At 33.2% G+C, this 26,093-nt stretch overlaps 3 protein-coding genes across 6 annotated transcripts; 2 read left to right on the forward strand and 1 right to left on the reverse strand.

Moving 5' to 3' along the window:
* The first annotated feature begins 9,254 nt into the window (after window positions 1–9,254).
* On the forward strand, window positions 9,255–10,389 carry LOC121767353 (protein BIG GRAIN 1-like E). The gene has a single exon (XM_042163610.1). The coding sequence runs from the start codon at window positions 9,344–9,346 to the stop codon at window positions 10,193–10,195; it is 852 nt and encodes a 283-aa protein (XP_042019544.1). The 5' UTR covers window positions 9,255–9,343; the 3' UTR covers window positions 10,196–10,389.
* An 8,037-nt stretch (window positions 10,390–18,426) lies between these two features.
* Window positions 18,427–20,886, forward strand: LOC121768787 (squamosa promoter-binding-like protein 6). 4 transcript variants are annotated; one of them, XM_042165338.1, is made up of 4 exons: window positions 18,427–18,601; window positions 18,903–19,483; window positions 19,935–20,038; window positions 20,116–20,886. In XM_042165338.1, the coding sequence occupies exons 2-4, from the start codon at window positions 18,963–18,965 to the stop codon at window positions 20,691–20,693; spliced, it is 1,203 nt and encodes a 400-aa protein (XP_042021272.1). In that variant the 5' UTR covers window positions 18,427–18,601; window positions 18,903–18,962; the 3' UTR covers window positions 20,694–20,886. The 4 variants fall into 4 exon arrangements, with proteins under 4 accessions (XP_042021272.1, XP_042021270.1, XP_042021273.1 ...); XM_042165336.1 differs by having other exon boundaries at window positions 18,430–18,601; window positions 18,909–19,483; XM_042165339.1 differs by having other exon boundaries at window positions 18,431–18,601; window positions 19,166–19,483.
* Window positions 20,887–22,961: 2,075 nt separating this feature from the next.
* LOC121767905 (protein CRABS CLAW-like) lies at window positions 22,962–24,499 on the reverse strand. The gene is made up of 7 exons (XM_042164238.1): window positions 24,390–24,499; window positions 24,099–24,233; window positions 23,847–23,943; window positions 23,634–23,682; window positions 23,467–23,542; window positions 23,298–23,354; window positions 22,962–23,197 (listed from the first exon to the last, which is right to left on the reverse strand). The coding sequence occupies exons 1-7, from the start codon at window positions 24,459–24,461 to the stop codon at window positions 23,192–23,194; spliced, it is 492 nt and encodes a 163-aa protein (XP_042020172.1). The 5' UTR covers window positions 24,462–24,499; the 3' UTR covers window positions 22,962–23,191.
* Window positions 24,500–26,093: the final 1,594 nt, after the last annotated feature.

Genomic DNA, 26,093 nt, shown 5'->3' on the forward strand with positions numbered 1-26,093 from the left:
GGCATACAGTAAGCACTGATTGGACTTCAAACTTGCTAGCATAATGGGCTGGAACAGAGGCTACTGCACCTTGGCCTTTTTGCATCTTTGTTTTTATCTTTTTCTATCATTTATCAACAAACACATTCAAAATACCAAATGTATAATATATGCAATTTAAGAACATAATTTGCATGATTGACATTTAAAACTAGTCAAATCTAGCCCTTAAAAACATGCAAAATCCGTATTTGTCATGGACCCAGACCCACTTTTACTCCTTGCTCTTAGGCAAGAGCAAAACACCCACATCCGTGCTCTTTTGCAAGAACAAGCTCAAGGGTCCCACCATTCTATTATTCAATTTAAATAAAAACATTTCCACAAAATTAAAATGCATTAAAAATATTCGGAATACTATTATAAATTACAAAAAATTAAAAATTACATAATTAAAATCCTAAAAATTTAAAAGTACATAGTTAAAATCCTAAAAATTTAAAAGTACATAATTAAAATTCTAAAAATTAAAAATTATATAATTAAATTCATAAAATTAAAAAAACCCACTACTCGTTGCCGAATTTCGCCCAAATGTGTCTCATTAGGTCTTCTTGTAGCTCAATGTGGGCACGGGTATCGCGCATTGTGTTCCTTGTTTCGATCCTCTCTCCCATCGTCGTATGCACACCTCGGCGTGGGCGAGACCTCGCAGTTGAGCTTCCGGCTTCATCCTCGTCGTAAAAGCTAGCCGCCATCGGTCCTTCGTCAGCTATAATCATGTTGTGCAAGATAATACACGTGTACATGATGTCGGCGATATTTTTCACGTACCACAGCTGAGACGGGGCCTTCACAATGTTGAATCGGGCTTGAAGGACCCAAAAAGCTCTTTCGACGTCTTTCCGAGCGGACTCTTGACACTGTACAAAAAGAACCCCTCTCGGGTCTTGTGGGTTGCTGAGCGTCTTCACGAAAGTCGACCACCTTGGGTAGATACCATCGGCGAGATAGTAACCCATGTGGTATGCATTTCCGTTGACGGTGAAGTCGATCGCCGGTGCTACACCATTCAAAACATCATTGAAGAGTGGTGAAGAATAGAGCACATTCAAGTCGTTGTTGGATCCGGCAATACCAAAATATGCATGCCAAATCCATAGGCGGTAGTCGGCAATTCTTCTTTGTGACCGCTTAAGTGTTGCCCCCTCCAAGCAGTCGGGCAATTCTTCTACATCCAATGCATACGGTCAATGCTGCCAAGCATACCAGGAAAACCATGGACTGTTTGGTGAAGACGAAACAACTGTTGGCAATCATTAGTGGTGGGTGCCCGAAGGAATTCCTCACCGAAAGCTGAACGAACGCTAAATTTTTTAAGGCAAAGGATTCTAGTTGACTCACCGACATGCAAATACTCGTCGAAAAGGTCAGCCGTTTGCCCAGTAGCAAGTTGTCGGGTGACACACGTACACATCTGCAACGCCGAGAGACTTTGCCGACCGGTTGCGTTTGTACTTGTTTGAAAGTATTCAACACGGGAGGATAATGTGTTGACAATACGCATAAACAAGCATTTTGACATGCGAAAACGGCTCCAAAAGTAATCTTCCGGAAACCGCGGCTGGTCGGAAAAATAGTCGGCAACGAGCCTTTCGTTGGCTCCCTCCCTGTCACGATGGATGTAGCAGCGAGTTGATCTAGCTGGTCGAGGAGGATGGGCGGAGGTATTCGCGGTGACATAGGCTTCACAGGCGGCACGATATTGTTCATAGTATTCTTGTTCTTCACGCTCCGCTTCCGCAATGGGATTGGTGAAATCCATTTGAGAGGGTTTGAGTGAGAGAGGAAGATGTAGATAAGTTGTATGAAAAAATATGATTGAGAGATGAATGAGAGATGATTTGATGTGAAAAATGGATGATAAATGTGTGCATTTATAGATGATTTTGGGAATAAAAAAAATCAAAAAAATCAAAAGAAAAACGGTAAAAAAACGGCCTTATTTTTGGAAATTTGATTTTTTTTTTAATTTTTGGTATTATTTTCGATTTTAAAAAAAAATTCAAACGAAAATGCCGTTGGCTAATCAGAACGCGCCACGTCAGCTGCTCGCTGGCACGGACGTGCTCGATGCATCGAGCAGCGCCGCGCCAGCGGCAAGAGTACAGCGGCGAGCAGGCGGTGCCGCGCCGCTAGCACGGACGGATGGACGCATGCCCACTCACCGCTGCGGATGCTCTTAACACACTATTCTTAAACTCCATGCCAAAAAGAAACACCTCTATTAACAAGGAACGAGGGGAGTACTATTTATCTTATTTTTCCTCCATAAAGTGCCCGGAGACATAAAAGACAAATTTGTCTATTCATAAAATTAGGATATAGGATACCTAAGTAGTGAGTATGATATTTATTCTATCTTACTCTTATATATCGAGTGTAATAATTTTATATAGTTTGAATACCTGAAATGATAATTTTCATTTATACATGTATGATTTAACTAAAATTTATTTCAATTCTTTTTAATATTTCTTTTAGTTTTATTCATTAACATATTAATATTAATATGTATAGACTTTCATCTAATCGTATTTGTATACGGCAGTTTTTAATTTTTTTTTCTTTATTGGATTTTTTATTTACATTCTTTATTATTTTTAACACACGTTCAATATTTGCCCCTTAGAGCATTCACAATAGTGGACTAGCGGCTCGGGCGTGGCGCTAGTCCACTACCGCGTGCGGCGAGCGGGACGGACTAGCGTGAGACGGGCGAGAGGTCGGGCGCGGACGTCGGGCGTTAGCCGATCGCTAGCTGCCTATTGTGCGGCGAGCAATTGGCTAACGCCCTTAATTTTTTTTATTTTCAACTCTATATGTACGGCTCGTTGCAGTTTCTTCGTATTTTGTCCAATTTTAATTTCGTATTTGTCAATTTATTTGCTGGGCTAGGGCATTGGCTAGGCTATTGCTAGGCTGTTGTTTGGTTAGCATGTGGGAAGAGCGTGATGACTTAGCAGAAAGAGTTTTTGGCTAGGCTATTGCTAGAGCATCTGTGGATGCTCTGAGTACTTTGGGACATTAATTGATTCTCAATCTCTATCCTTCTAAATGCATATGTAGTGCAACCCCAACTTCAGTTTCGACTAAGGGTGCACAATGTATTCATTAATTATACACGGTTAAAAATTTATTTATATCAAATGTAATAGTAATAAGTATTATCCCTCCATTCCAAGATAAACGAATCACATTCATTTTTGGGATGTCCTACTATAAGCAAGTCATTCTTTTTTTTAGCAATAGAATTATCCCTCTTACTTTATTTTTCACCTAATTTATTCCCTCTTCACTTCTCTACTTTTCTCTCTCTCATGCTTTACTCTCTCCACTTTAACTCTTTAAATATCAATTCCTTAAATCTTGTGCTCTAAAGAAGTGCTTCACTTATCTTGGAACGTAGGGAGTATTAGAAATTTAGAACGAACATATCCGAATGCACATGATGACCTAGGGCCAGGGGTCGGGCCCTAAAAGACTCGGGTTAGAGTTTGGCCCTGGATGACCTAGGGCCAAGGTTGGAACGACTCATGTTCGTGTTAACTGCGTTCCCGGTGTGGTCTCGGTTTGGGGGGAGGTTTGTTGGGTTTACAAATCCATCCCACATCGGATGAGTGAGGGAAGTTGGAAGGTGTATATAATTCCTGTCCAACCCCAATTAGTTTATGGTCTTTTGGGAGTGACCTAAAAACAAATCCGTGCGGACTTGATCCAAAGCGGACAATATCAAACTAATGTAAACTAATGTTTCAGTCGGCGACCCTAACAGAATGTTACTCACACTACATTTTTTTGACAAAAATTTCTTGAATAAATTTATTAGTGTAAAAGCTTGAAGAGTGCACGGTTGCTTTATGCACGTATGTCAAATCAGGGTTTTACCAGTAATTCATATGCCATGCGTGTAGTTATGGAATTGCACTATAACTTTTACAGTAATATGCTCACTTCTTCCATGAAAAATAGTCACATTTTGTCAGTTTGGGATGTCCACAAAATATAGTCTTTTTATTACAATTTAAAATTTTCTCACTAATATTTTACTAACTTTTTCTCGTATCTCCGTATTTTAACCAGTTTTTCTCCTTATAAATTATAGTATTTCTTACTCTATAGCATCTCTTACTCTATCTACTTTGTTTCATTCTTTTTTACTTTATCAATTTCGCATTAAAACCTGTTTCATCCACAAATGAGAATTTTTTTGGACAGAGGGAATATTAGTTTTATGATTTTTTTTCTTTTACAATTTGATAAAGAGAAAAATAAAACTTATTAACAAAAAATTTGATCAAAATCAATATACTCCGTAGAATTAAATTTTAGTAACTACTCTTTTTTTCCTAAATAAATTGGTACTTAGACTATTTACACCACCACAACAAAAAGCTTGTTAAAGGTAATTTTAATGCAATTAAGGACGTTTAATTTGTGTTTCTATATATACCAAAAAGGTTTTAAAAACTATCCTTAATGTTGGTGTCCCAACTCAAATTAGAGGACGTAAATGGAAGTGTCCCAAAAAAGTAAAAAATTAAGTTAATTTGTCATAAATTTATGAACACTTTCTTTTGTGTTCTGAATTATTGTTATTTTTTAAAAGTTTCCAACACAAGTAATTGCTTCCCGAGTTTTATGTCCTTAAAAGATACTCCCTCTGTCCTTAAAAAGTACTCCATATTTGGTTCGACACAGATTTTAATTGGTAAAGTAAGAGGGATATAGAAAGAAAAAGTTTTTAAAGTATTGCTAGTGGAGAATAATTCATACCTCATTAGAGATAAATGAGTTTCTAAAATTAGAAAGTTTATACTTTTCAAGGACGGACTAAAAATAAAAGAGTTCATCCTTTTCAAGGACGAAAGGTAAGTCTTCCGTACTGCACGCAAGATTAGGTATTTAGAATATTTTCATTGGGCCTGCGTACTAATATTTCGTTCACATATATAAACAGTAAACTCAATAATAGAATGATAATCACACATCAAAAGACCAATTTCTGCCTAATTTGGGCCTCTGGAAAGCTCGACTTTTCTAAACAAAATAATACTCTAGTTGATTTCTTTTGCCCCAATCAACTCGGAAATTTATCATAGTAACAAATTATGATTTTCGTTCGGTACAAATAATTGGACTATAATTAAAAGGGTAATCACAAAACCAAATCACAACCTTATACACATGGAGTAGTAATTTCGATCAAGTTTTCAAATTATTTCAAATAATACCATTTTTATAATTATTGCAAATTGAGACTTCCATTTTTTTTTTACATTATTTTAACGCTAAAAAATCACCATGCATTGAAGTCGTAGATAATTGTAATTGATGCTACAAAAATCTGAGATCCGTGTAAAGACATTATTTGAATGATATACATTATTAAAGACATGTTTGGCCCATTTACAGTTAACCAAAGCGTACCAACATTGGTGTTTCATTTGGGATCACAGAATCTTGATTAAAAACAGTGTTAGTTTAGGATTCTCCATTTCTGTTCAATCAAAAATCCAGAAACTATAATTATTATTATCTTAAATTATTTATTCATTATTTTTCTCTTAAGGGCAACAAGATAGGACTGATGAGAAGATAGTAGCCATGGAATTTAACTTTTAAACCCATGGTGGATAACAAAAGAAAGCAACCAAACATGTTATATGCATCCAATGGCCATTACACGTGTCAAATAGCCTTTGGTTGATTATAATATATCAAGGCTGGTTTTTGGACTATCAAATACGGATAATTGTTAATTTGGTTAGATGTGATCATATGATATGTGATTTAAAAGATGTTAGTGGAGTAATATATTACTGTTAAGTTATATTAATCGGATGCATGTGGGCTAATCAATTGACTTTGTATGAGACCGGATAAGAGTCTTGGTAGGTTGAAATCAATCAAGATTATCTAATCATGTTTGTGAATTAATGTTATTATTATAATAAATCTTGTCTCTTATTCTAAAACTAAATTAAATAGACAGAAGCAGAAGATTGATAAGACAAGGTATAAGTGTGTATATATGCATATGGTTATATGATTGTCTAATTGCTGACAAGCTGCAGTTGGTGGTTTCTAAACTTTGGTGCATGTACATATGCGATGTTACATGATTACAAGATATCTCTGGCATTATCTGATCTACAAATCTATCTAATTATTGACTCTTATATATAGACATAGTGGGGCCCATATGTATATGTAGGGGAGTGTTATGTTGCTAACTCAATATTTGATTGCTAACTTTAACTAAATAATAGTAGTCATTAGATATTCAAATTAGAATAATGCTATGCGGCCACATTATGGCCAGCCATAAATTAATTAAATAATAAAAAAAATTGATTTTTTTTTCAAATTTTTAGTTTAATACTACTTGATTTTACTTTTATATCATATTCATTATATATTGCTCAACATGTTAGTGTTGCTCTTTCGTAGTTTTTGCTCAACTTATTACTACTGTCATTTCTTGATTGTTGCTCAACGTATACAGTAATTCGTGATATTAATGTGTTTTACGTAATGGAATTCAAAGATAAGTATCAACTCACAAGTCCATTCACACACATATAAGTTTATATCGGTAATTCTAAATTTTTTATACATGTAAATGGACTAAATTAACTCTTTATGGCCGGCCACATTATGGCCATTTAGCATCACTCTTCAAATTAAGGGCTTAGATCATCAGCCCCGAAATGTCAATATGATCAACAAAAAAAGTCAATAAGGGTATTAAGGTCAATTTACAACAAATTAGTTGTAACTAACTTTTGAAAAATATCTCATAACTTTAAACGCATATAACTTTCTCGATTTAAATTATTTTTTCGCACAACATATATAAAATTAAAGATAATTTCATAAAGATTCTAACGAGATCTCACTTGCATATGTTCCGATGTCAAAATTTGAAAAAAAATTAAAAATTTTCAATTTTTTCATACAACAACAATGTCAACATGATATATAAAATATGTCAATATAATAAATGTAGAATGTCAATATAAGCTATGTGCTAACTTTCTCAAAGCATTGTGTTGATATTTTCGAAACACTATATTGATATTTTCATTCAAAACCCTAATTTGGTAGTTTTTTTTCTTTTTCGATTTAATTAATAAAAACGAAAATTACACGGCAAATTGTAGATCACAAGTTTTCTAAAATCCTATGGTCTTAAATAAATTGTAGTTAACAATTAAATAATTAGTTAGCAATTGATCACTCTCCTATCCCCTGTATATGTATATGTAAAAATGAGAATAAGATATCTAGGCATAAGATTCAAGTTTGAAGATCTTAATTGACGGATGATCAGATTGATTATAACTGCATTATATATAATTTGTACACAAAAGTAATGCTTTCTTCATAATACTAATGATTTTAGTAATCTCTTTCAGTAGACATAAAATATGTAACATAGCATACTGTTAATTTTGTTCATATTTCTAAACTAAATTAAGTTGATTAGATGAAGTTCCAAGTGATTCGGACCACACTATCAAAACTGACACTTCGGCTCAGATTGCCATGCAGACTTATCTATCCGAAAGCAATGTTTGAAAGCGCCATTTGATTTTGTGATGATAACAACGATTTCTTGCTTCTAATACAAAAATAAGTCCAAAGTCCAATTAGAGTTTGACAAATGACAACCCAATCCAATCCCCCCTCGCCAGAACCTATATTCCAGCTTCCTAATACAGTATAACATTTTTTAAAATTACTAGCTAGTATTTACCTCATGATTAGGCATCAAGAATCATTAATTTTAATAAAAGGATTAAGGCAAGTTCAGAAAATGTTTTAATTAATCAAAATGGTGCAATTTAAGCCCATATAGTATATACTAAGTTCCACATCAGGCTCCAGCAATCCGCACCATTTTCAATAGGCTGCAGAGGTTATGCAAGCCATTTTTATACCAATTCAGATTATAAAATACAATCAATTAAAAATAATATTTGTGAACGTTTTAATCTTAAGCGTGCATAAAATTGATCAATTTGTAAAAATGTTAGAATTAAAGAAATCTTCCCATACAAAATTAGTACAGGCATCATAAAAACGCCATCTATATCATTTTGCAGCTCGCACGTGTTGCCATAAATGCTTCAATGTCATAGTCGAAAGACTAGAAATTCATATCAATTCTATAGTAATTAAATGCCAACTATAATCAATAAATCATTCAATTCTAACCAGCGGTCAACAAATTATTGGTTCAATACACCTTAATTGAGAATCGACTAACCCTATATGTAGAGGGAGTGTGACATATCAAAAATTGGATTTATGTATGCTAGCATTTTGCAAGAAAATACATAATCATAGAAATATAAATAAGAGCTATGCAGCCCAACAATGTGATGACATTCCAACAACTCCAGTTGTAAATTAACCCAGTAGTTGATACCAATTTGTCCCCTCCAATAAAAAAACAAATTCAGTTGGAAGGCTAAATTAGTAAAGTAAAAATTGATGCCCCAATCTTGTTTGTCCTATGTTGCAGAGAAAACATATGATGATAAAAAATGAAACACCAGTTGAAAGACATGAGAATCCAAGAAAGATGACATGTTTGCCCCCCACCTAGCACAACAACCTTTTGATTTTCAACATAAAAGGATAAAGGCCTCTTGCCCCCACACATCCACTGGGCTCTCCCATTAAAACATAACTACCCATTTTTACCACTATTGCCACAAAGTTATCAAAATACAGTGATATGTATTTTACACTAGAAACTAAAGCAAAGAAAAAGGAAGATTAGAATGGTACAAACGCATAAATTGACACCGTGAAATCCGGATCCATTATTTGCACTATAAATTTTAGTCATTTACCATAATCTACACATTACACATGTCATACGCATAAATTTGTGTTTATTTGCCAATAAAAAAAAAGAGAATTGTGAAATTATTCAATCATAAAAATGCTCATTATTGAAGTTATATAGCTAAAAATACAATAAAAAAAATTAAAGGTCTCGTGTCATATTGAAGTGAGTATGATTATCTCAATCCACGGGAGTAACTCAAATGATTAAATTGCAAAAGAGTACAAATCAAAATCAAAAAGAGAAAAGGAAAAGGTCTTGCTGGAGGAGTTAAAAACTTAAAATTGCATAAGCTTGTTGTAACTTGTCATTAATAACATAATTAAGAATAGGATTATAGCACTATATAAAGGACCCTAGAACACCAATACACTCAATTAACTCACTTCTCTCTCTCACTCACATACAAATTAATTAATGCCATAAGCTGCAACACACACCATGATTCTCCACACACAAAATCGGCAGCAAACAAAGTCAAATTCCGCCTCATCAGATCCAAGCAAGGTACGCAAAAACTCCTTCCACTGGCGGAGCGACTCCGGCGAGCTCGACGTTTTCGAGGCGGCGCGCTACTTCTCCGCCGCCAACGACCATCTCAACGGCGTCAACTTCGTCAGAGATCCTAACCGCCACCACCTCCCTCGCCGGAGCCTGGACGTCACGATCATGCGATCAAATCCAATTCCTCCAGACTACCATCACCAAATCACAGACCAAAAGCAACCGATCAAAGATCAGAGTAAAAAATTCAAGCAGCCGAGCTCCCCCGGCGGCCGCCTCGCCAGCTTCTTAAACTCTCTCTTCAGCCAATCATCGCTGAAGAAGAAGAAGAAATCGTCAAAATCCTCCGCCAAGGATTTGGAAGAGGAGAGCCCCGGCGGGAGGAGGAAGAGGAGGAGCAGCATCAGCCACTTCAGAATCACGAGCACCGCCAAAAACGCCGCCGCAGCGGAGATCGGATCTGGATTTAGAACTCCGCCGCCTTACGTGATTACTCCGACGAAATCGCACAAGGAGCTGGCGCGATTCGCCGATCAGCATCATCAAGCAGTTTCCGTGCCTATGAAAGGGACGAGTTTAAAGCAGAGTTTGGAGAAATTGAGGGTTTCTGAGAAGATGAATTTAAAAAAATTGAGCGAAGAAGAGGATGGGGCGGAGAGTGATTCGAGTTCGGATCTGTTTGATTTGCCTAATCATGAATTGGATTTCTTTTCGAGTAGCTTGCCTGTTTACGAGACTACTCATATGGAAAGTATTAGAATTGGAATGCCTATTTCCAGCGCAACATAAAAGGAGTACATTTTTTTGGGATATACTGGTATTGGAACCCCAAATGTGAACCATGCATGAATCATTTTTAGCTAACACTTAGTATTTTTTATGTTATTGGAGTATCTTTCAATACCGTCGATAATCCGTACGGGATTTCGCATTGTATTACTCTAGTCCATCATTAAATAGTAGCTACATGTGAAATTAGAAAATACCACTACCATTTTCTCAATACAAAAAGAGGGTAACGTCATAACGAAAAATTCGAAGAAAATATAGTGATCCACGCTTCACCACCCTATCATCCTCAATCAAGTCTTCGACATTAGTGGGAATAATATGATAAATCTTTAGCGTATTGTTTTTCACATCTACAACTCTGGCCATAAAGTCTGTCAATCGATTCAATTCACCATGTCAGTAAACAACTTTCACATTCTCAACTTCATGGATATGAAGCTTGACGGTGCATTCCTCAATCTACATCAGGTAGCAAGCAGTTAGGATGTCTTTTTCAATAATAAGATGATCAGACCATCCGCAGCGGTGAGCAGCATGCTCACCGCCGTCCTTGCCGCTGGCAAGGACGGAGCTCGTCTGTTGATGCGCCCTGCCGCTGGCAGGGTGGTGCTCTTAGCTAAGAGCACGTTTGTGCCAGCGGCAAGAGCACGAGGTGGCGACGTGACAGCTTCTGATTGGCCCGTTGATTTATCATTTTTTATTATTATTTTTTTAATAAAATCGAAAAAATCTGAAAAATTCAAAATTAATAAAAAAAATATTTTCTCACTTCCTAATAAAATATATCTATTTTTTCCACACTTTTAATTTATTTTTTTTTCATTATTTTTACCCCAAAATTCATACTTTCATCTATAAATACTCTCATTTCAAACACAAAAAATGACACTATACTAAACAACTCTCTAAATCTCAATTTTTATGAGTTTAATTATGTAATTTTTAATTTTTAGGATTTTAATTATGTAATTTTTAATTTTTAGGATTTTAATTATGTAATTTTTAATTTTATTTGTAATTTGTAATATTTATTGTGGTTTTTAAATGAATTTTAATATTATGGAAATGTTTTTGTTTAATTGAATTTTATATTAATTGTGCTCGTCCTTGCGGAAGAGCACAGTTGTGGGTATTGTGCTCTTGCCAGAGAGCAAGCATGAATAGTACCGCCCGGGCCCACAACCGTGCCGCTGGCAAGAGCACGGTTGTGGATGCTCTCAAGCCCTCGATTTTTAAAGCACGTTGCAATTGTCTATGCTTATGTTGAATCCTAGCAAGCCATTAACGTCCCTGAATACACTCCCCTTGTTCGTGCTATATTTTCTATTGCAGCTTCCATAACATCTGTATTAAACGTGATCCATTTTTTTTTCCGGTGTACACCATGTATCATCTCGACTGCTTTGAATGATATGACGACCTATTGAGAGTTTGCTAGTACCAACGTGTTTTGCCCATGCAAAACTTCTCATCAAAACTCCTTTGCTATTATTGGGGATTAGTATGATATTGTCCGCTTTGGTAAAGCCCTCACGGTTTTCTTCTTGGGGTACTCCCCAAAAGGCCCCATACTATATATATGCTTGCAACTCTTGTTCATTCTCCAATGTGGGATATTATTTGCCCTCACAACTATCATAGTCCACATTGTTAAAAATAAAATCATTCCGCATAGAAAGATTGGAACATTGCGGTGTATTTCAAGTTTGTCACATATAGTTAGCCGAGTTTGCTTTTGCTTTTAATTAATTTTTTCTTCATTTGGAGAGAATTAATTTGTTGTTTGCTTTTTAAGATGTTGTGCTCCAAAATATGATTAAAGTGCAAAGCATTAAAACTGTAAATCAATTATTAGAAATCATACATTTTGAGATAAATGGCGAGAAGAATTAAAGATGGCATCATCACGCATCAACAACCATCTTTCTTATTTGTTTCGTGTGCCGCCAACGGGAATTTTATTTGGAAGTTGGTGACGTGGAGTGGCATTGAGTTTGACAAGTGTATTAATACAGTCCCCGCCAATACAATAAAAACAAATTATAGTTTATTTGGCATGGTAATTATAATACTCCTAAGACTATCACAGCCAAATAAATACCAATAAAAATAAGTACCAATAAAGATATAAACCTAAATTAAAAATATAATTCTATTCTAATTTTAATATAGCTTTATATCTTTAGGTTCACATGCATTAATTATATGCAGTGTACAAGACTCATAAGTCATAGTTGTACATAACAATTAGACAATCTCATAATATTATTAATTGAAAGCTAGACTGGCACGGTCCATCTATGCTTAACCGTTAACGTATAATGCTCTTGTTGTCCTTTTAGTAATATTTTTATTATTTTCTTTTAGACAATAATATATATATATATATATATATATATATATATAATATGGAAATTAAGTGTAATTAAGATGAAAAATTATAAGAAGAAGATTATAAAATTATAATTGCGGGTCCGCGGATTAAGATTCCGTGTGTGTATGCCCTATTTTCAACGCTTCTTTTAAGGTTGATCGCCAAAGTTGCTAGCTAGATACTTGCTTTTCATGAAACACATAATTTTTTATTATACTGTAAATGAATCATAGGATGATCAGCCTAGAAAATAATTCTAAACTTTTTAAATTAATTAATATTATAAATCCTAATTATTCATGATCTAAGAACCACCCCACCTAAAAAATAATACGGAAAATCAAAGCCACATCTTCGCCCAAGATTTTTTCTCAACGTGAATGATTAGAATAGAAATGTGATTGACAGGCATAAAGTTACCATTTGGCATTAAATAGAAATCTCGACTTCTAGAGTGTCCGAATAATTTTTTTACATAGGGGTTTAGAGAAAGGTGAAATAATTACTCCAGCTGGAATATTAGGTCGTTTGCAATTTTTTTGAGTTGTCTAACAAATACTACTAATTAAGACAACAAAAAAGTGATTAATATCTTTTTCAAATTTACAATTGCGACGGTTTAATTAAAGAAACCAAGAACATTTATATGTCTACAATAATTACAAAGAACTGATTACATCGAAAATATATACAGACATTATTAATATTTAATTTTCAAATTAAAATTAAATAACTCAAATTATTACAAAATTAAAGACCATATGTTAGATGATAGCAAACATAAAACTATTGTAGTTTAGAATTATATCGGTTATCAATTTCCATATTTATCGAACATATTTTAAAAATAAAGATAAAATAGTAGTATTCAGATCCACATATTTAAAAATAAAAACTCCTAATTACAAAAGTACGAGCAAACCGCACACCATTGTCAACATATGCGTGTATAAATAACAATAGTAGATAGGAAATAGCTATTTTCATTTATTAAAAAAATGAAATTATTCCGTGCAAGACAATATATAGGGTAAACTACAAATTAGAACCCTTAACAAGTGCTCATTTTTTGCTTAGTTGCAAAATAGAGCCCTTAACAAATGTTCATTTCTTTGAGTCATTTGTTTGCTTGTAATGTTCATTGTTGATTAGTGGGCATCATACTGAAAAAATCAAGAAGGCTGAAATGTTAGTGTACACTTAAAATGGGGCGGCCTTGTTGAGGCCCATTAAGAAAAGCCTGACGTGACTCCATTCTGCGCCTTGATAATATCCATGAAATTTATTTTACTACTATTTCAGTAGTATCCTATAAATGCAATACTATTGGAATATATACAACACTATAAAGTATTAAACTCAAAATTAACTTGGGAAATCATAATGAATGTACGATAATAAAGAAATGAGAAATTTTACATGAAAATAAGTTATAATTAAGTTATTGTTGTGATAATACTTTGAAGGTGCTTATTGATACTATTGAGGAGTGAAATAAAGTTAATATTGCATTCGTTTGATAGTATATTCGGAGGTGTTGATATATATATATATATATATATATATATATATATATATATATATATATATATATATATATATATATATATATGGTCATGATAATCTATAAACCCTCTATAATACAAACTATACAAACTTTAGGCATTGACATTGTTGACATTCCCCCCAGTGACAGAACTTGTATTAAGCGTTGACATTGATTACAGGCGTGAATTGATTACAATATAAGATGAATTGAATTCAAGATATGAGTTTGGATTTTTTCAATGGTTCAGATCTGATTCATTTTATATGTATAAGGGGAATTGATTACAATATAAGATGAATTGAATTCTTAATAAGATGAAGAAATAATGTCATAAGATGAAATTATCTATTTTGAATTGTTGAAATTTGTTTCATTATAACTAAAATGGGTCCACTTCTCGAGTGAAATTATTACATTAAAAGATGAAGAAATTTGATTACAAGATGAAGTTATATAACACAACAACCACTCCCCATAATCATCACGTTTTCTTTTTAAATGTATTATATAATGCTCTGGTTTCTTTTTAAACTGAATAAATTTAATTTCGGATTCATTCTCTTCATCCTCTTGGTTGTCTAGTGTTGGAATAGAACCCAATGATCAATTGAAGACGCATGAATTGCGTGAAATTACCAGCGTGACTTGACAATGGAGATGTGATTGTAAACGTAATTGATGATGGAGCTGTAATTGCAGGCGTGAATCAATAGAGATGAAATCTCAAGCTTGAGCGATGGGTGTGGCAGACAATCTATGAATCTCGTTGATCTACCTTGTTGGTGTGGTGGTGACTGAATCCTCCATTAATATTGGTTGAGTGTATAAGAAAATAAAATAGTGATACTATCTATCTACAATAATTAACGTGGGATAATGGACAAATTATGACAATATATTCCATATATAATTGTGCATGATTTTAGGAAAGAATTAACTACTGAAAATATCGGTCTTCCAATACAACCCTTAAGCCGATTTTTAAGATTAAAAAGTTAAAGATTTGACTGATTTATTAGATCCAGTGTATTATAAATTTGGATGGCTGAGATTTGGTCTCTGGTTCGATCTTTAAAATTAGTTAGACATTGAATACAATCCTATATATATATATATATATATATATATATATATATATATGGTTTAGAATCGACGAAATTAAGTAATTTGGTTCGGATAATCCAAATCGGACACTTTTAAACCGAACAGAATTTACCAAACAAACAAATTAAAATACTTATTTATGCAAACATTTTTAATAAGAAATATATTTAAGTGGTGAGTAAATAGTGTAATTCAAATGTAATCCGATTCGATTTTCCAAGTCTTCAGTTAAATCCTATCATAATCATATTTATAGCTTCATATTATTAATTCCTATTGCTTTCATTCTTATCTAACACAATTCACGAGAGTAATATACTTATTTCATAGTGGAGTACTAGGTAAGTTTCAGTTAAAATTTTGACTTATAAATCTTGCAAGAAAAAATGCATATTAATTAGATAAGTTGGAGTTTTTATTATTTTATCTTCATTATATTATACTTACAACGATGTGAGATAAACCTAATACAAATATTTTTTTTCGCACCACGTGATTAATATTTGAAGTGTTTAATAAAGTACGATAAGCATTTTGTACATCCTTTCTTCTTCCTTTTGTTTTCGTAGCTTTATTAGCCCATGAGAAAAGTTTTATCAAATGTTAGTGATTCATCAAATCAAAACGTCCCAATAACTATGTTACCATTTAATTTAATTAGAACATGGAGTATTAGTTAATAAAATTTTGATATAATTAAACTTTTCAAGGATTATCACAAAACTGACTAAATTTACAATAAATTCGACCACTAAACTAGAAAGTTTAATTACTAGCTAGTTCAATTTTGCAGTCATGATCAACAATAACAACCACAATGAGAAATCAGACGCAAAATAAATAGTCATAGCAATCCCTAGCTATCACGCGTCACACTATTATTCTATAAATATAGGTATATGACATAAATTTCCCACTTACTATAACTTGCTCTATCGGAATAGAGAAATGTTTTAGAGACATAATGGCAATGCCATAATGGGGATTAAATAGTAATTATACACTATAATTTTATTTTTAATTAAATTTATATTTTGTATATATATATATACTTAACTACCCTTACATTAAATGATGTATTAAAGACACCTATTTATGGACATAATTCTAACTTAGGCGTGTACAATTTTTTTGGCATCATAGTAACCACAAATTTAAGATTAACAATTTATGTCTCTCCCCTTTTTATTGCATCTATTTAATGACTTATCTTTAAAATTTTAAAATATTGTAATTTTATTAATTTTATATATTTGGTGCACATTTGTCTACAAATAAATAATGTTTATTAGCAAACAAATAATGATGGATTTTTCATATTGAACTAGTCTTTACAAATTTAAATTTAAATAATGTAAGATAAAAATAATTAGCTATAGGAAGTATTAAAAATTTATTATTATTTTTAATATAATGTAGTGATAAGTAAGATTTATATAAAATATGGGGAAAAAATTACTTTATAATTGAATTGTAATTTTCAATATTGATACTTATTTATTTTGTCACTTTTGATTCACAAGATTCTTTATAAATATTAAGAGTTCTTAGCCCAATTCAATATTTATTTTCTTAGCTCAATTCAATATACTATCATGTACTAACAGATAAAAATAAAATAAAATAATAATTAAAAAAATGCTTCATCATATAACTATATGATTTTATCATACAATTCAAATTTGAATAAGAAAAATATTTTATTTTTTTAGTATATTTTTTCATATTATATGATTTCATTGTTTGTACTCCATTTTAAAATATTTGACAAAAATGAACAAGCTATGAAAGAATAATACAAAAGAAAAAGGAAAAATTTAAACTTAAAATATCAAATAATTAAATAAAAAATTATTTGAAAAAACACATAAGTTATCAAATTATTTTATAATTAAATATAATAATTTGGTTATATAGTGTGTTAATTAATACTACTATAATAATATTTATAATCGAAAATAATGATTTTTTAATTAAGTGTTACGTACATTACACTAATATTTTTTGAAATCCATTTATGACTTTGAACCATGATTCAAGTTTATCTCTAATTAATAAACATGCATTTAGGTATAGGTATTTAATTTGATTTTAATTTCCTAAACTAGATATATAGCCATTTAATATGACATTAGTGTAAATTAGTCATAATATGAAATAAAATTATGGCAAAAAACATAGGGTTTTATGGCATAGAGACATTATGTCTCTAAATCACTAGAATAAGTTGTTGTCGGCGGCAACAAAAGTTGATCCATGGGCACAATCAATTTAACAGACTAATTAAGAATGTTATTAGTATCTATCACTTTAATTAACTAAATGCCCCATCGCCTTTGCTTACTAGTAACCATTGGCGGAGAATTTATAATTACCAAAATTAGGACAGCCTTAATGTGGGAATAAAACATATTTGATACCTAAATCAGAACTAAAGTTCGTCAGTAGACATACCTACTTACCTGCAATGGCAATTCTTAACTAATACTCCTAAGTTAGATCTTTTTTCGGAGATTCTTTTTTACACAAAGATTCCATAGTTTGCTTGCTATTAAAAGAAATTCTTTGTTGAGTCTGGTCTTGTGAGTTCTCACCCATGGAGTACTATATTTCTGTTCTTATTATCACTAAGGAAAACAATTTCATACAAAATCTCACATATAAAAATATACAGAAATATAATTACAAAGGTTATAATTGGAGTTTCATAATGTCATTGTAAATTTGTAATTGGTAAACAAAATTTTTAAATATTCAGAAGTTGGTTCATATATTAATGAGAGCTTGTGGGTCCGTCCAGAATAATGATCAAAGTTATGGTATCAAATATGAGAATTAAAAAAATTAAGCCACTAATGAATTACAATAAAATATTATATGGAGTAGTTGATATTTAAAATTGTAAATGGCTTATACATATTGTCGCATCCTTACAGAGAATGTGCATCATATTTTTCGTTTTACTATCTTTTAATCAGTATAAACTTTACTACTATTAATTGAATGTGATATATTTAACGTTCAATTGAATTTACAGGTTTCTTAAAAATGAATTTTATAAGTTTACAAATCCCTACAAAAATATGCAATTTATAGAATATGAGATTGACAATGAAAAAAAATCTTCCCTTTTCCCCAATTTCTCTGTTTCACACAGTCACACACGCAAAAATCCACGCACATATCAGTCGAAAAGCTATAAAATGAGCTGGAGTTTGGCCTTTTGTATGGGGTAGTGGGGTAGTGGAAATGATTTGACTCTCTTCACTGCTCACTGCTTTCGCTTGCTGCCTCTTTCTTACAATAAAAGTATAATCTATTACTCACAACGCGGCCTTCTGCAAAACCACAATATATCTCTTTACTGTTCACAGAGGTAAGCGTTGACAACTTCTCGTTATGTTTCTGGATCAATTTCTCAATTGGGTCTGGCTATAAAGATCTTGTTTTCTACACTTTGCTATATTGTGATTCTTTGAACTGTGGGGATTATGTTTTTTTGCAGCTCATTTGTATTGTTTTTGGACTTGATTGAGTGGAGTACTTTTTATTCAAATTGCTTACTTAGTTTTGTTAATACTTCTAATAAATCTTTGGAGCTATAATAAGACAGCCTTTTGATACTCCTAATAATTGATGATTCTGATTTTTATTTGATAATTTATTTCTTTATTGAGGATTAGGCTCGAAGGATCAAGAACAGTTTTTGCATAAGCAATTTGAGTGTAGTCCAACATATGGAGTTTATGAGCTGTGCTTTTGAGGGTAGAGCTGTGCTGTGTAGTGATGACACATATTTTGGGGGTGATAATCTCACTAGTAGTAGAAATCTGTTACATTTGTGGGATGGAGAAGATGAAGTAGACAGCATAGGAATTATAAAGCCTCTTTCGCCCGAAGCAACAAGTAAGCCCTTTCTTGCTGATCAATGCTTGGACAGTAATGGCGATCGTCATTCTGGAAAACCTGTTCAGGAGATCACAGTAGACGCGTTAATGGAATTTGGCATGAGAATTCCAAGTTCTGCAAATAAAGCCAAAGATGAGAAGTCTTCTCCAGAGCCTTTAATGTCAGCAAAACGAGCAAAGCTAACGAATTTGCAGTCTCTGGTTCCAACTTGTCAAGTTTTTGGGTGCAACAAAGATTTGAGCTCCTCAAAGGATTACCACAAAAGGCATAGAGTGTGTGATCTTCATTCCAAGACTGCTGTGGTTATTGTTAATGGCATCCGGCAAAGATTCTGTCAGCAATGCAGCAGGTAGCAAATCCTCTATTTATACTTGTTCGAGTATCTGCATAGACTATTTTTTAGACTGTTTTTTCAATTCCTCGTAGTAGAGAGCTTTTACACCTCTTCAAAACCATGAAGTGTAGGCTGACCAGCATATCTACTTCTTTCAGCTGATGTAGATCAACTCTCAATAAGTGAAATCTTGTACAAGTAAATATCTTGATTATATAGCTAAAGATTCTCATTACACTATGGCATGAACAAAAACATCTGAATATTTTAAACTGAAATGTCTGTGGATGGCCTCTGGTGTTTTATCGTGATACTTCTATTTGTGCTATAAAGTGTCGAATCATGATATATTTGAAGTCATTTTATGCGTTGGTGCCTCTGCTTTTACATAATTTTTGTTCGAGTTATCAACTCAAACTAGCCCTTTTATTGGTTTTCCTCATGAAGTTGCTGACTCGAATTGTAGGTTCCATTTGCTAGCTGAGTTTGATGAAGGCAAGCGTAGTTGTCGCAAACGCCTTGCTGGTCACAACGAGCGGAGACGAAAGCCTCAATTCAATGCTCACTTGGGTAAGGATGCAATCCTAATTCATGTACAAATGAGTTACAAGTTGGGTGGTTTTATATGTCTTTTTTTTCTTTTGCAGGTTCCACATATTTCACAGGTGATGCATCGAACTCCTTCATTTTCTCGAGAATTCTTCCAGGTGGTCTCTTCAGTGTGCAATGCAACGACAGGCGCCTTAAGGTTCAAGATGAGCCAAGACAAACATCTCAATTAGCACTAGATGTGAAGCTCAGTCAATCAGTCCTGTGTTTCCATGGCATGGGGAAACAGTATCCTAAGAACTCTCTCAATGCGCCATCAGCACTCCCAGAGATGAATTCGAGCTCAGATTCAGGCTTTGCTCTCTCTCTTCTGTCAGCTCGAGAACACACCTTAAGCACGCCAATGGCTCAGAATTCTACCACAGCTCTCGGAGAAAGTTCTTCCAAGAACTTCACTCCAGTTATTTATAGCTCTAACCGAGACAGAGTCACCATAGATGCAGAGATTCAACCAGAGCCTCACGACCTAAAGCCAACGAACCCTCTGTCTCATCAAGGCGCAAACACGGTCAGTTTGCTTGAACTGTCTTTGCATCTGCAGAGAGTGGAACAGCAAAAGTATTATGGACAGATCAAGATGGAAAATGATATCTTCTGCGACTCCACGATTGCATGAAGATCAAAGAAGATGCATGTATTTCTGCACAGGAGCCCAAACCAGGACTCCAACATGTGGTGATTAGTGTTAGTGGATGTGTGAATGTTGTTGTGTTAGGAAAATTCAAGTTTTTGAAAGATGTGTGCCAATCAGCAGTAAATGTTATGTGGCTGTTCTTGAACAGTTTAAGTATTATGTTTTGATGGTAAAATCTGCTAGTAATCTTACCTCTGTGAATATGTAATTATTTTGCAAGTTTTCATGTTTTCCCCAAATTTCACCTTGTTATAAATAAGAGAGGACTTGCTATTGGTTCAGTCAGTTTGAGTTGACAGTACTTCATTTGTAGTGGAGTAATATTTTGAATCAGTACAAAGTAAAATATGCGGGGAAATTAATAGATGTATAATTGGGTAAGAAAAATATATTGTGAATAACAAATTTGCATTGTAAATAATGAATTAAATTTTTTGGAATATGCGCATCTGATGGAATTCCAGCACATCATCATGATTCATTATTCATGAATTAGTTTCGTAAAGCGGCGAATCCATATAGAATTTGGTGATATAAGTGCTAAAAATTGTTCTTTTAACTTTATTCAATCCAGTTCCTTTATATATTCAGGTTTAAGTGCTTTGCCGAGACGAATTTGACTTGACATTGATTTTCCACATTTCTTCTTCATTTGCTTTTCACTTTGGTGGTTTTTGCTAGATTTTAGTTTAGCTAAACTGATCTTGGTAAAATAAATTCAATTAGGACTGAAGAATGAATAATGAAATAAAAAAAGTGAGTGGTAAAATAAATAATTCTCTGCTGCAAATTCGTGTGTTCTCATGCATGTGTGTGCACGTGTGCCCACATACGGTAAGTCTTTAACTTTGTAATAAAGTTGTACGCGTGCCTAATCCCAATTACAATAAAGCACCCCTTTATTAAGCACTAGTAATTGTTTGATTTTTAGTGATATAATTGTAAGTTCCTTTTTGGTAATTACATCATTCGATACGAAATGAAACATATCCATGAATATTGTTCTCCAAGTTAATTTATTTTATTTGAGTATTAACCAATTTCAGAATTGTGTTTGAATTTCATTTATTTGAATTGAGCAAGCCTTACTCGCGCTATTTAAGAAATTTTGTAGCTACTTATATACCTTTATTTCAGTATCTTTTGGTAAATTAGAAAATATACTGACCTTTTTCTGAGACGATAGAGTTTCACGGTTATGAAGCTAAAAAAACTAACTAATGAAATACTCCACGTAAGTAAAGTAATTGGATTTTGTATCCAACTCAAATCATTTGCATACTTAGCTTTAATGAGTGGCGAAGCATGTTTGTTCATTTATTTATTTTATTTGACTGAACTCTTGTTTTCATTATGTATGAAATCATGGTAAGATACGGAAGCACGTGTGGAGGACCTAGTTGGTTTGTTTGCAAACAAAATGAACTGTTGATTAGGGACCACTAATTTATTAGTATTAAAACAGATAATTCATTAATTAAAGTAAACATTACATAGTCATATTATTGGAAATATATGACTATTTCTCAAAGTTGATTGTTTTAAATAAATAATTAATGTACTAGATTTATTTCCAAAATATTTTGGCATCGATCCCAACCGAAGATGAACGGTATAGGGCTTAATTTATTTTGTCATTCATTAATTTTTGCAACCACTTAACCTAAGATTGATTGCTTCAATTTCAGAAACTATAGTGGGACGTGTTAGGTTGCAAGCTCATATCACATCTAAGAAGGATAAATATTGGAAACAAATATATAAGTGTTGTCAAATCTCAATTAGTTTAGGTCGGGCCTGGAATGATTCCGTTTAGGGTCGGGCCCGGATTTAAAGACCCCGTTTAGGGTCGGGCCCTGAAAGACTCAGGTTAGAGTCGAGCACAGGATTATCCAGGGGTCAAAGTCAGAACGACCCATATTTGAATAATTGAATGACTGAGTCGGGCTACAAAAACTCGTTGTGCTGACTGCATTTCCAATGTGGTCTCAGTTTGAATGGGAGGTTTGTTGGGTTGAAAACCCATATCTTTGCATGTGCATCAAATTAAAGTATTAAACTGTACGTATGAATCTCGTAACATTGCAATTGTACTAGCTCCAAACTGGTTTGTTATTGGTTGCTAATTAATTCTCGACTATAAATTTCAGTAAATTTGTAGCTATTAGAGATTTGTAAAAGTTGCTATCTTATAGAGATCATGGTTGCGCGATCGACTCCCTAAATAGCTTCTAGAAATTACACCACATCTCGAGTAACACAGTAATCTTTATTATGTAACATTCATTAGAAATAAACAAAAGCAGCAGTTCTGATCACTCCAATGTTTAGCTACAAACATAATAACAAGCTACATGGAATACAAAGCTTCAAAAGCTCAAGTCTGAAGACTAAACTGAATTTAACATATTTCCATCCCCTAAATTGTCTTAAAACCACCCAACTTTCTCTCGATCACCCTCAGCCTCCCTCCATGTTTATCAAGCCTGAGAGAGAGAGAGAGAGAGAGATCAGATGAGAGTAGCACAAAAGAAAAGGCTCGCTTCATTTGCAAGAAACATGACTGAATTAAGATCGCAATTTTACCTTGTTAGTGCTGGTGGAAGCATTCATCTGTGGAGTGTTTGGAATGTACCTAGCCCACTGTCACAATTATATAAAACCAATCAATTAGATGCGAAATTAATAGCATCCATTTACTAAGGAAACTCATCCAAACACATAGATCCCCTTTTAGGGTTTTAATAAAACTCACATTTTTTGCAGCTGCACTGAAAGCCTCTCTATGTGGTATCTCTGGATTTGCCGCTTTGATGCGCTGTATCTCTTCTCTGGAGATTAATCAAAAATCAATTTATTTCTCTTTTTTCTCATTTAAGAAAGTAGTATAGTTATTTGTAAAAAGAAAAAGAGTCTCCCTACTTCATGAACCGGTTGTAGGCAGATGGAAGCCTATGCTTCTTCTCAGGAGCTGCAAAAAAATAAAAAATAAAATCAGTCAATACATTTTGTCAGTTTTAAGTTTCTTTCTTCTCACAGTAGAAATCCAAGATTTAGGGTTCAGGGTAAACTTAAATCAGCATGAAATTTAAGAGGATATCATTAATCAATTAATTAATTAGGAGATGTACGTACGTTTGACCACGAATGGAGCTTTAGGCGAGGAGGGCTCGCTGGAAGTGGATGAAGACGATGATGCAGACTGCCCCTTCTTGAATTCATTGCAGAAAGCCTGTTCAAGCCACATAATAATTAATGAATTTTACATTACCTAGCTAGCTAGAGTTAATTTCTTATAAATTGAAATAATTGCTTAATGTAATCTTAATAAAAATTACATAGAGACGTAGTATGAAAACCCCTAATAGTATAAAAATATTATGTTACCTGGTAATGAAGACTTGTTTGATGATCATAGCAGTGTCCTTGGGATTGAGGTTTTGTGCTAAGAAACGAGAGATTGCTGCAATGCCCACATTTCACTGTCAGAGTGTCCAACATTCTCTTGCATGGGATCCCAACCTATTATTTTTGTCAACCAAAAAATCTAAATCTAATTAAACACATATGAAATTGTACTAACCAAACTTGGCATATTATATCTATAATAAACACATGGAGTATGAAATTGTACTAAGTTTTGCATGCAATTTGAGAGTAATTAAAAAGTGTGTATACCGCGAGAACGGTGTTGCAGAAGGTGCAGCGGACGTAGCAAACGTGCTCGGAGGCAGGTTGAGCCAAATCCATGGTGATGAATATTGAAGGTATAATGTGAGATTGTTGGGTGAGAGATGAAGAGGAAGGGGAAGAGAAAATGAATGAGCATATTTATAGAGGGAGATGCTATGTATAAAGTGAAAATTAGGGCTTGAGGTGGTGATAGCACCAAAGAGGAAATTCTAGGGTTACTAAGCTTCTCATATGGTACTAACATTTTAGGCTATCAAACAAATTATAGGGGTGACATGCCCACTCAACAACCTGGTAATAACTATATTTAATCTATCAAATGTATTTCATCCAATTCAATGGATCTGGATCAATTCAATATAAGGATATTTTGTTTTGGTATGGATGGTAAAAAAAACCATATTGATCTTTAGCTTGACACGCCATGGTGTATATATGCAAGGTAAAGTTAAGGGTTAGATACCAATTTAATGCACCAACCAAAAAAATTCTCAATTTATACACGAATTTTATCTTATTTTGCAATACGGTTATTGAGATGTCTTTCAATTTGTTCTATGAAAATGTCACATAAACTCCTTGGTAAAGACAAGAATTTAAGGATGTTTAATTTTCAAGAAACTGAATGGTGATAACGTCATTACCAATGATAAGTTTCAAATTTTGTGTTAAAATGTAGTATTGAAATAACTTCGTGCATTGATTGGAAATTAGTCTTAAATCAATAAGTATTTGGTAGAACGCTGTTTTCTGTTTAGATATGGAGAAATTATGCATATTTTATATACAATGGAATTGAAATACATAGAGAATGTATTTTCCATTACAATTTAAAAATAATAATTCAAGCGTATAAGGAGTATCAAACAACTACCTAACTTAGACAGTGAATGCTTAGTATAAGATGGCTTCATCTACAACATATAATGGAAAAAAATCGTTTCTTCCCTGAAATTATTATCGATGAGATCTTTCAAAAGGTATTATTCACAATTGGTAGATGCTCAACTCAACTGACTGAAAATTCGGAGTTCCAAGTCATTGTGAGTATCTTGTTTACTATTTGAATCTTAACAACTTTTATGTATGACATCGCCTATATTTAACTAAATTTAACATTAATCAGGAACCAGGCCACTTTTATCGCATCCTTTTTTTTATCAAGTACACACTACCATCAATTTTTTTCAATCATAGCCTGTTATATGATATAGAAAACAGAAGTTTTAGGAATTAATGCTAAATCTTGTGTTTGAAGGAATCTCTTATATCTTTAACAGAACAAAGAGGAATCATATCATGAATGACAAGATGCTTAGGATCAAACATTTTGTCTTTCCTTTCCACACCCACACACATATGTGTGTCTCTGTGCGTGTGAATGTTACAGTCTCCAGCTATGCATAGCCCAAAAGCCATGCTTTTACCTGATCAACAAAGGAGATACTAAACATTCATTATTTTCAAAGCTTTTATTCAAATTGTTTGTGAATCGCTTCCAAGAAAGAAAGAAAAAAAATACGGAGAGATTTGCAGTTTCCTTCTTCTATAGTTAATTTTCAATAACTAAACAATTAAGTTGCATAATTCCCAGAAAAAGTCTCCTAAATAAACTCCCTAATATTCCGTATTAAAATAAGCCCACAAGAAATGCAAGACCTGTTGAGAAAAGGGGAAGTATCAATAAGC

Source organism: Salvia splendens, chromosome 15 (assembly GCF_004379255.2).
Source record: "Salvia splendens isolate huo1 chromosome 15, SspV2, whole genome shotgun sequence".
In the NCBI taxonomy this organism is placed as follows: domain Eukaryota; kingdom Viridiplantae; phylum Streptophyta; class Magnoliopsida; order Lamiales; family Lamiaceae; genus Salvia; species Salvia splendens.

Bases quoted from the DNA above. Each gene is read 5' to 3' on its own strand.
- LOC121767905 (XM_042164238.1), bottom strand. From the start codon at position 24,461: ATGGATTTGGCTCAACCTGCCTCCGAGCACGTTTGCTACGTCCGCTGC. The intron at 24,234-24,389 runs GTATACACACTT...CAAAAATAATAG, and splicing joins TCTGCAACACCGTTCTCGCG to GTTGGGATCCCATGCAAGAG. The intron at 23,944-24,098 runs GTAACATAATAT...TGGCTTGAACAG, and splicing joins AAACAAGTCTTCATTACCAG to GCTTTCTGCAATGAATTCAA.
- LOC121767353 (XM_042163610.1), top strand. From the start codon at position 9,344: ATGATTCTCCACACACAAAATCGGCAGCAAACAAAGTCAAATTCCGCC.
- LOC121768787 (XM_042165338.1), top strand. From the start codon at position 18,963: ATGGAGTTTATGAGCTGTGCTTTTGAGGGTAGAGCTGTGCTGTGTAGT. The intron at 19,484-19,934 runs GTAGCAAATCCT...CTCGAATTGTAG, and splicing joins TTCTGTCAGCAATGCAGCAG to GTTCCATTTGCTAGCTGAGT. The intron at 20,039-20,115 runs GTAAGGATGCAA...TTTCTTTTGCAG, and splicing joins TCAATTCAATGCTCACTTGG to GTTCCACATATTTCACAGGT.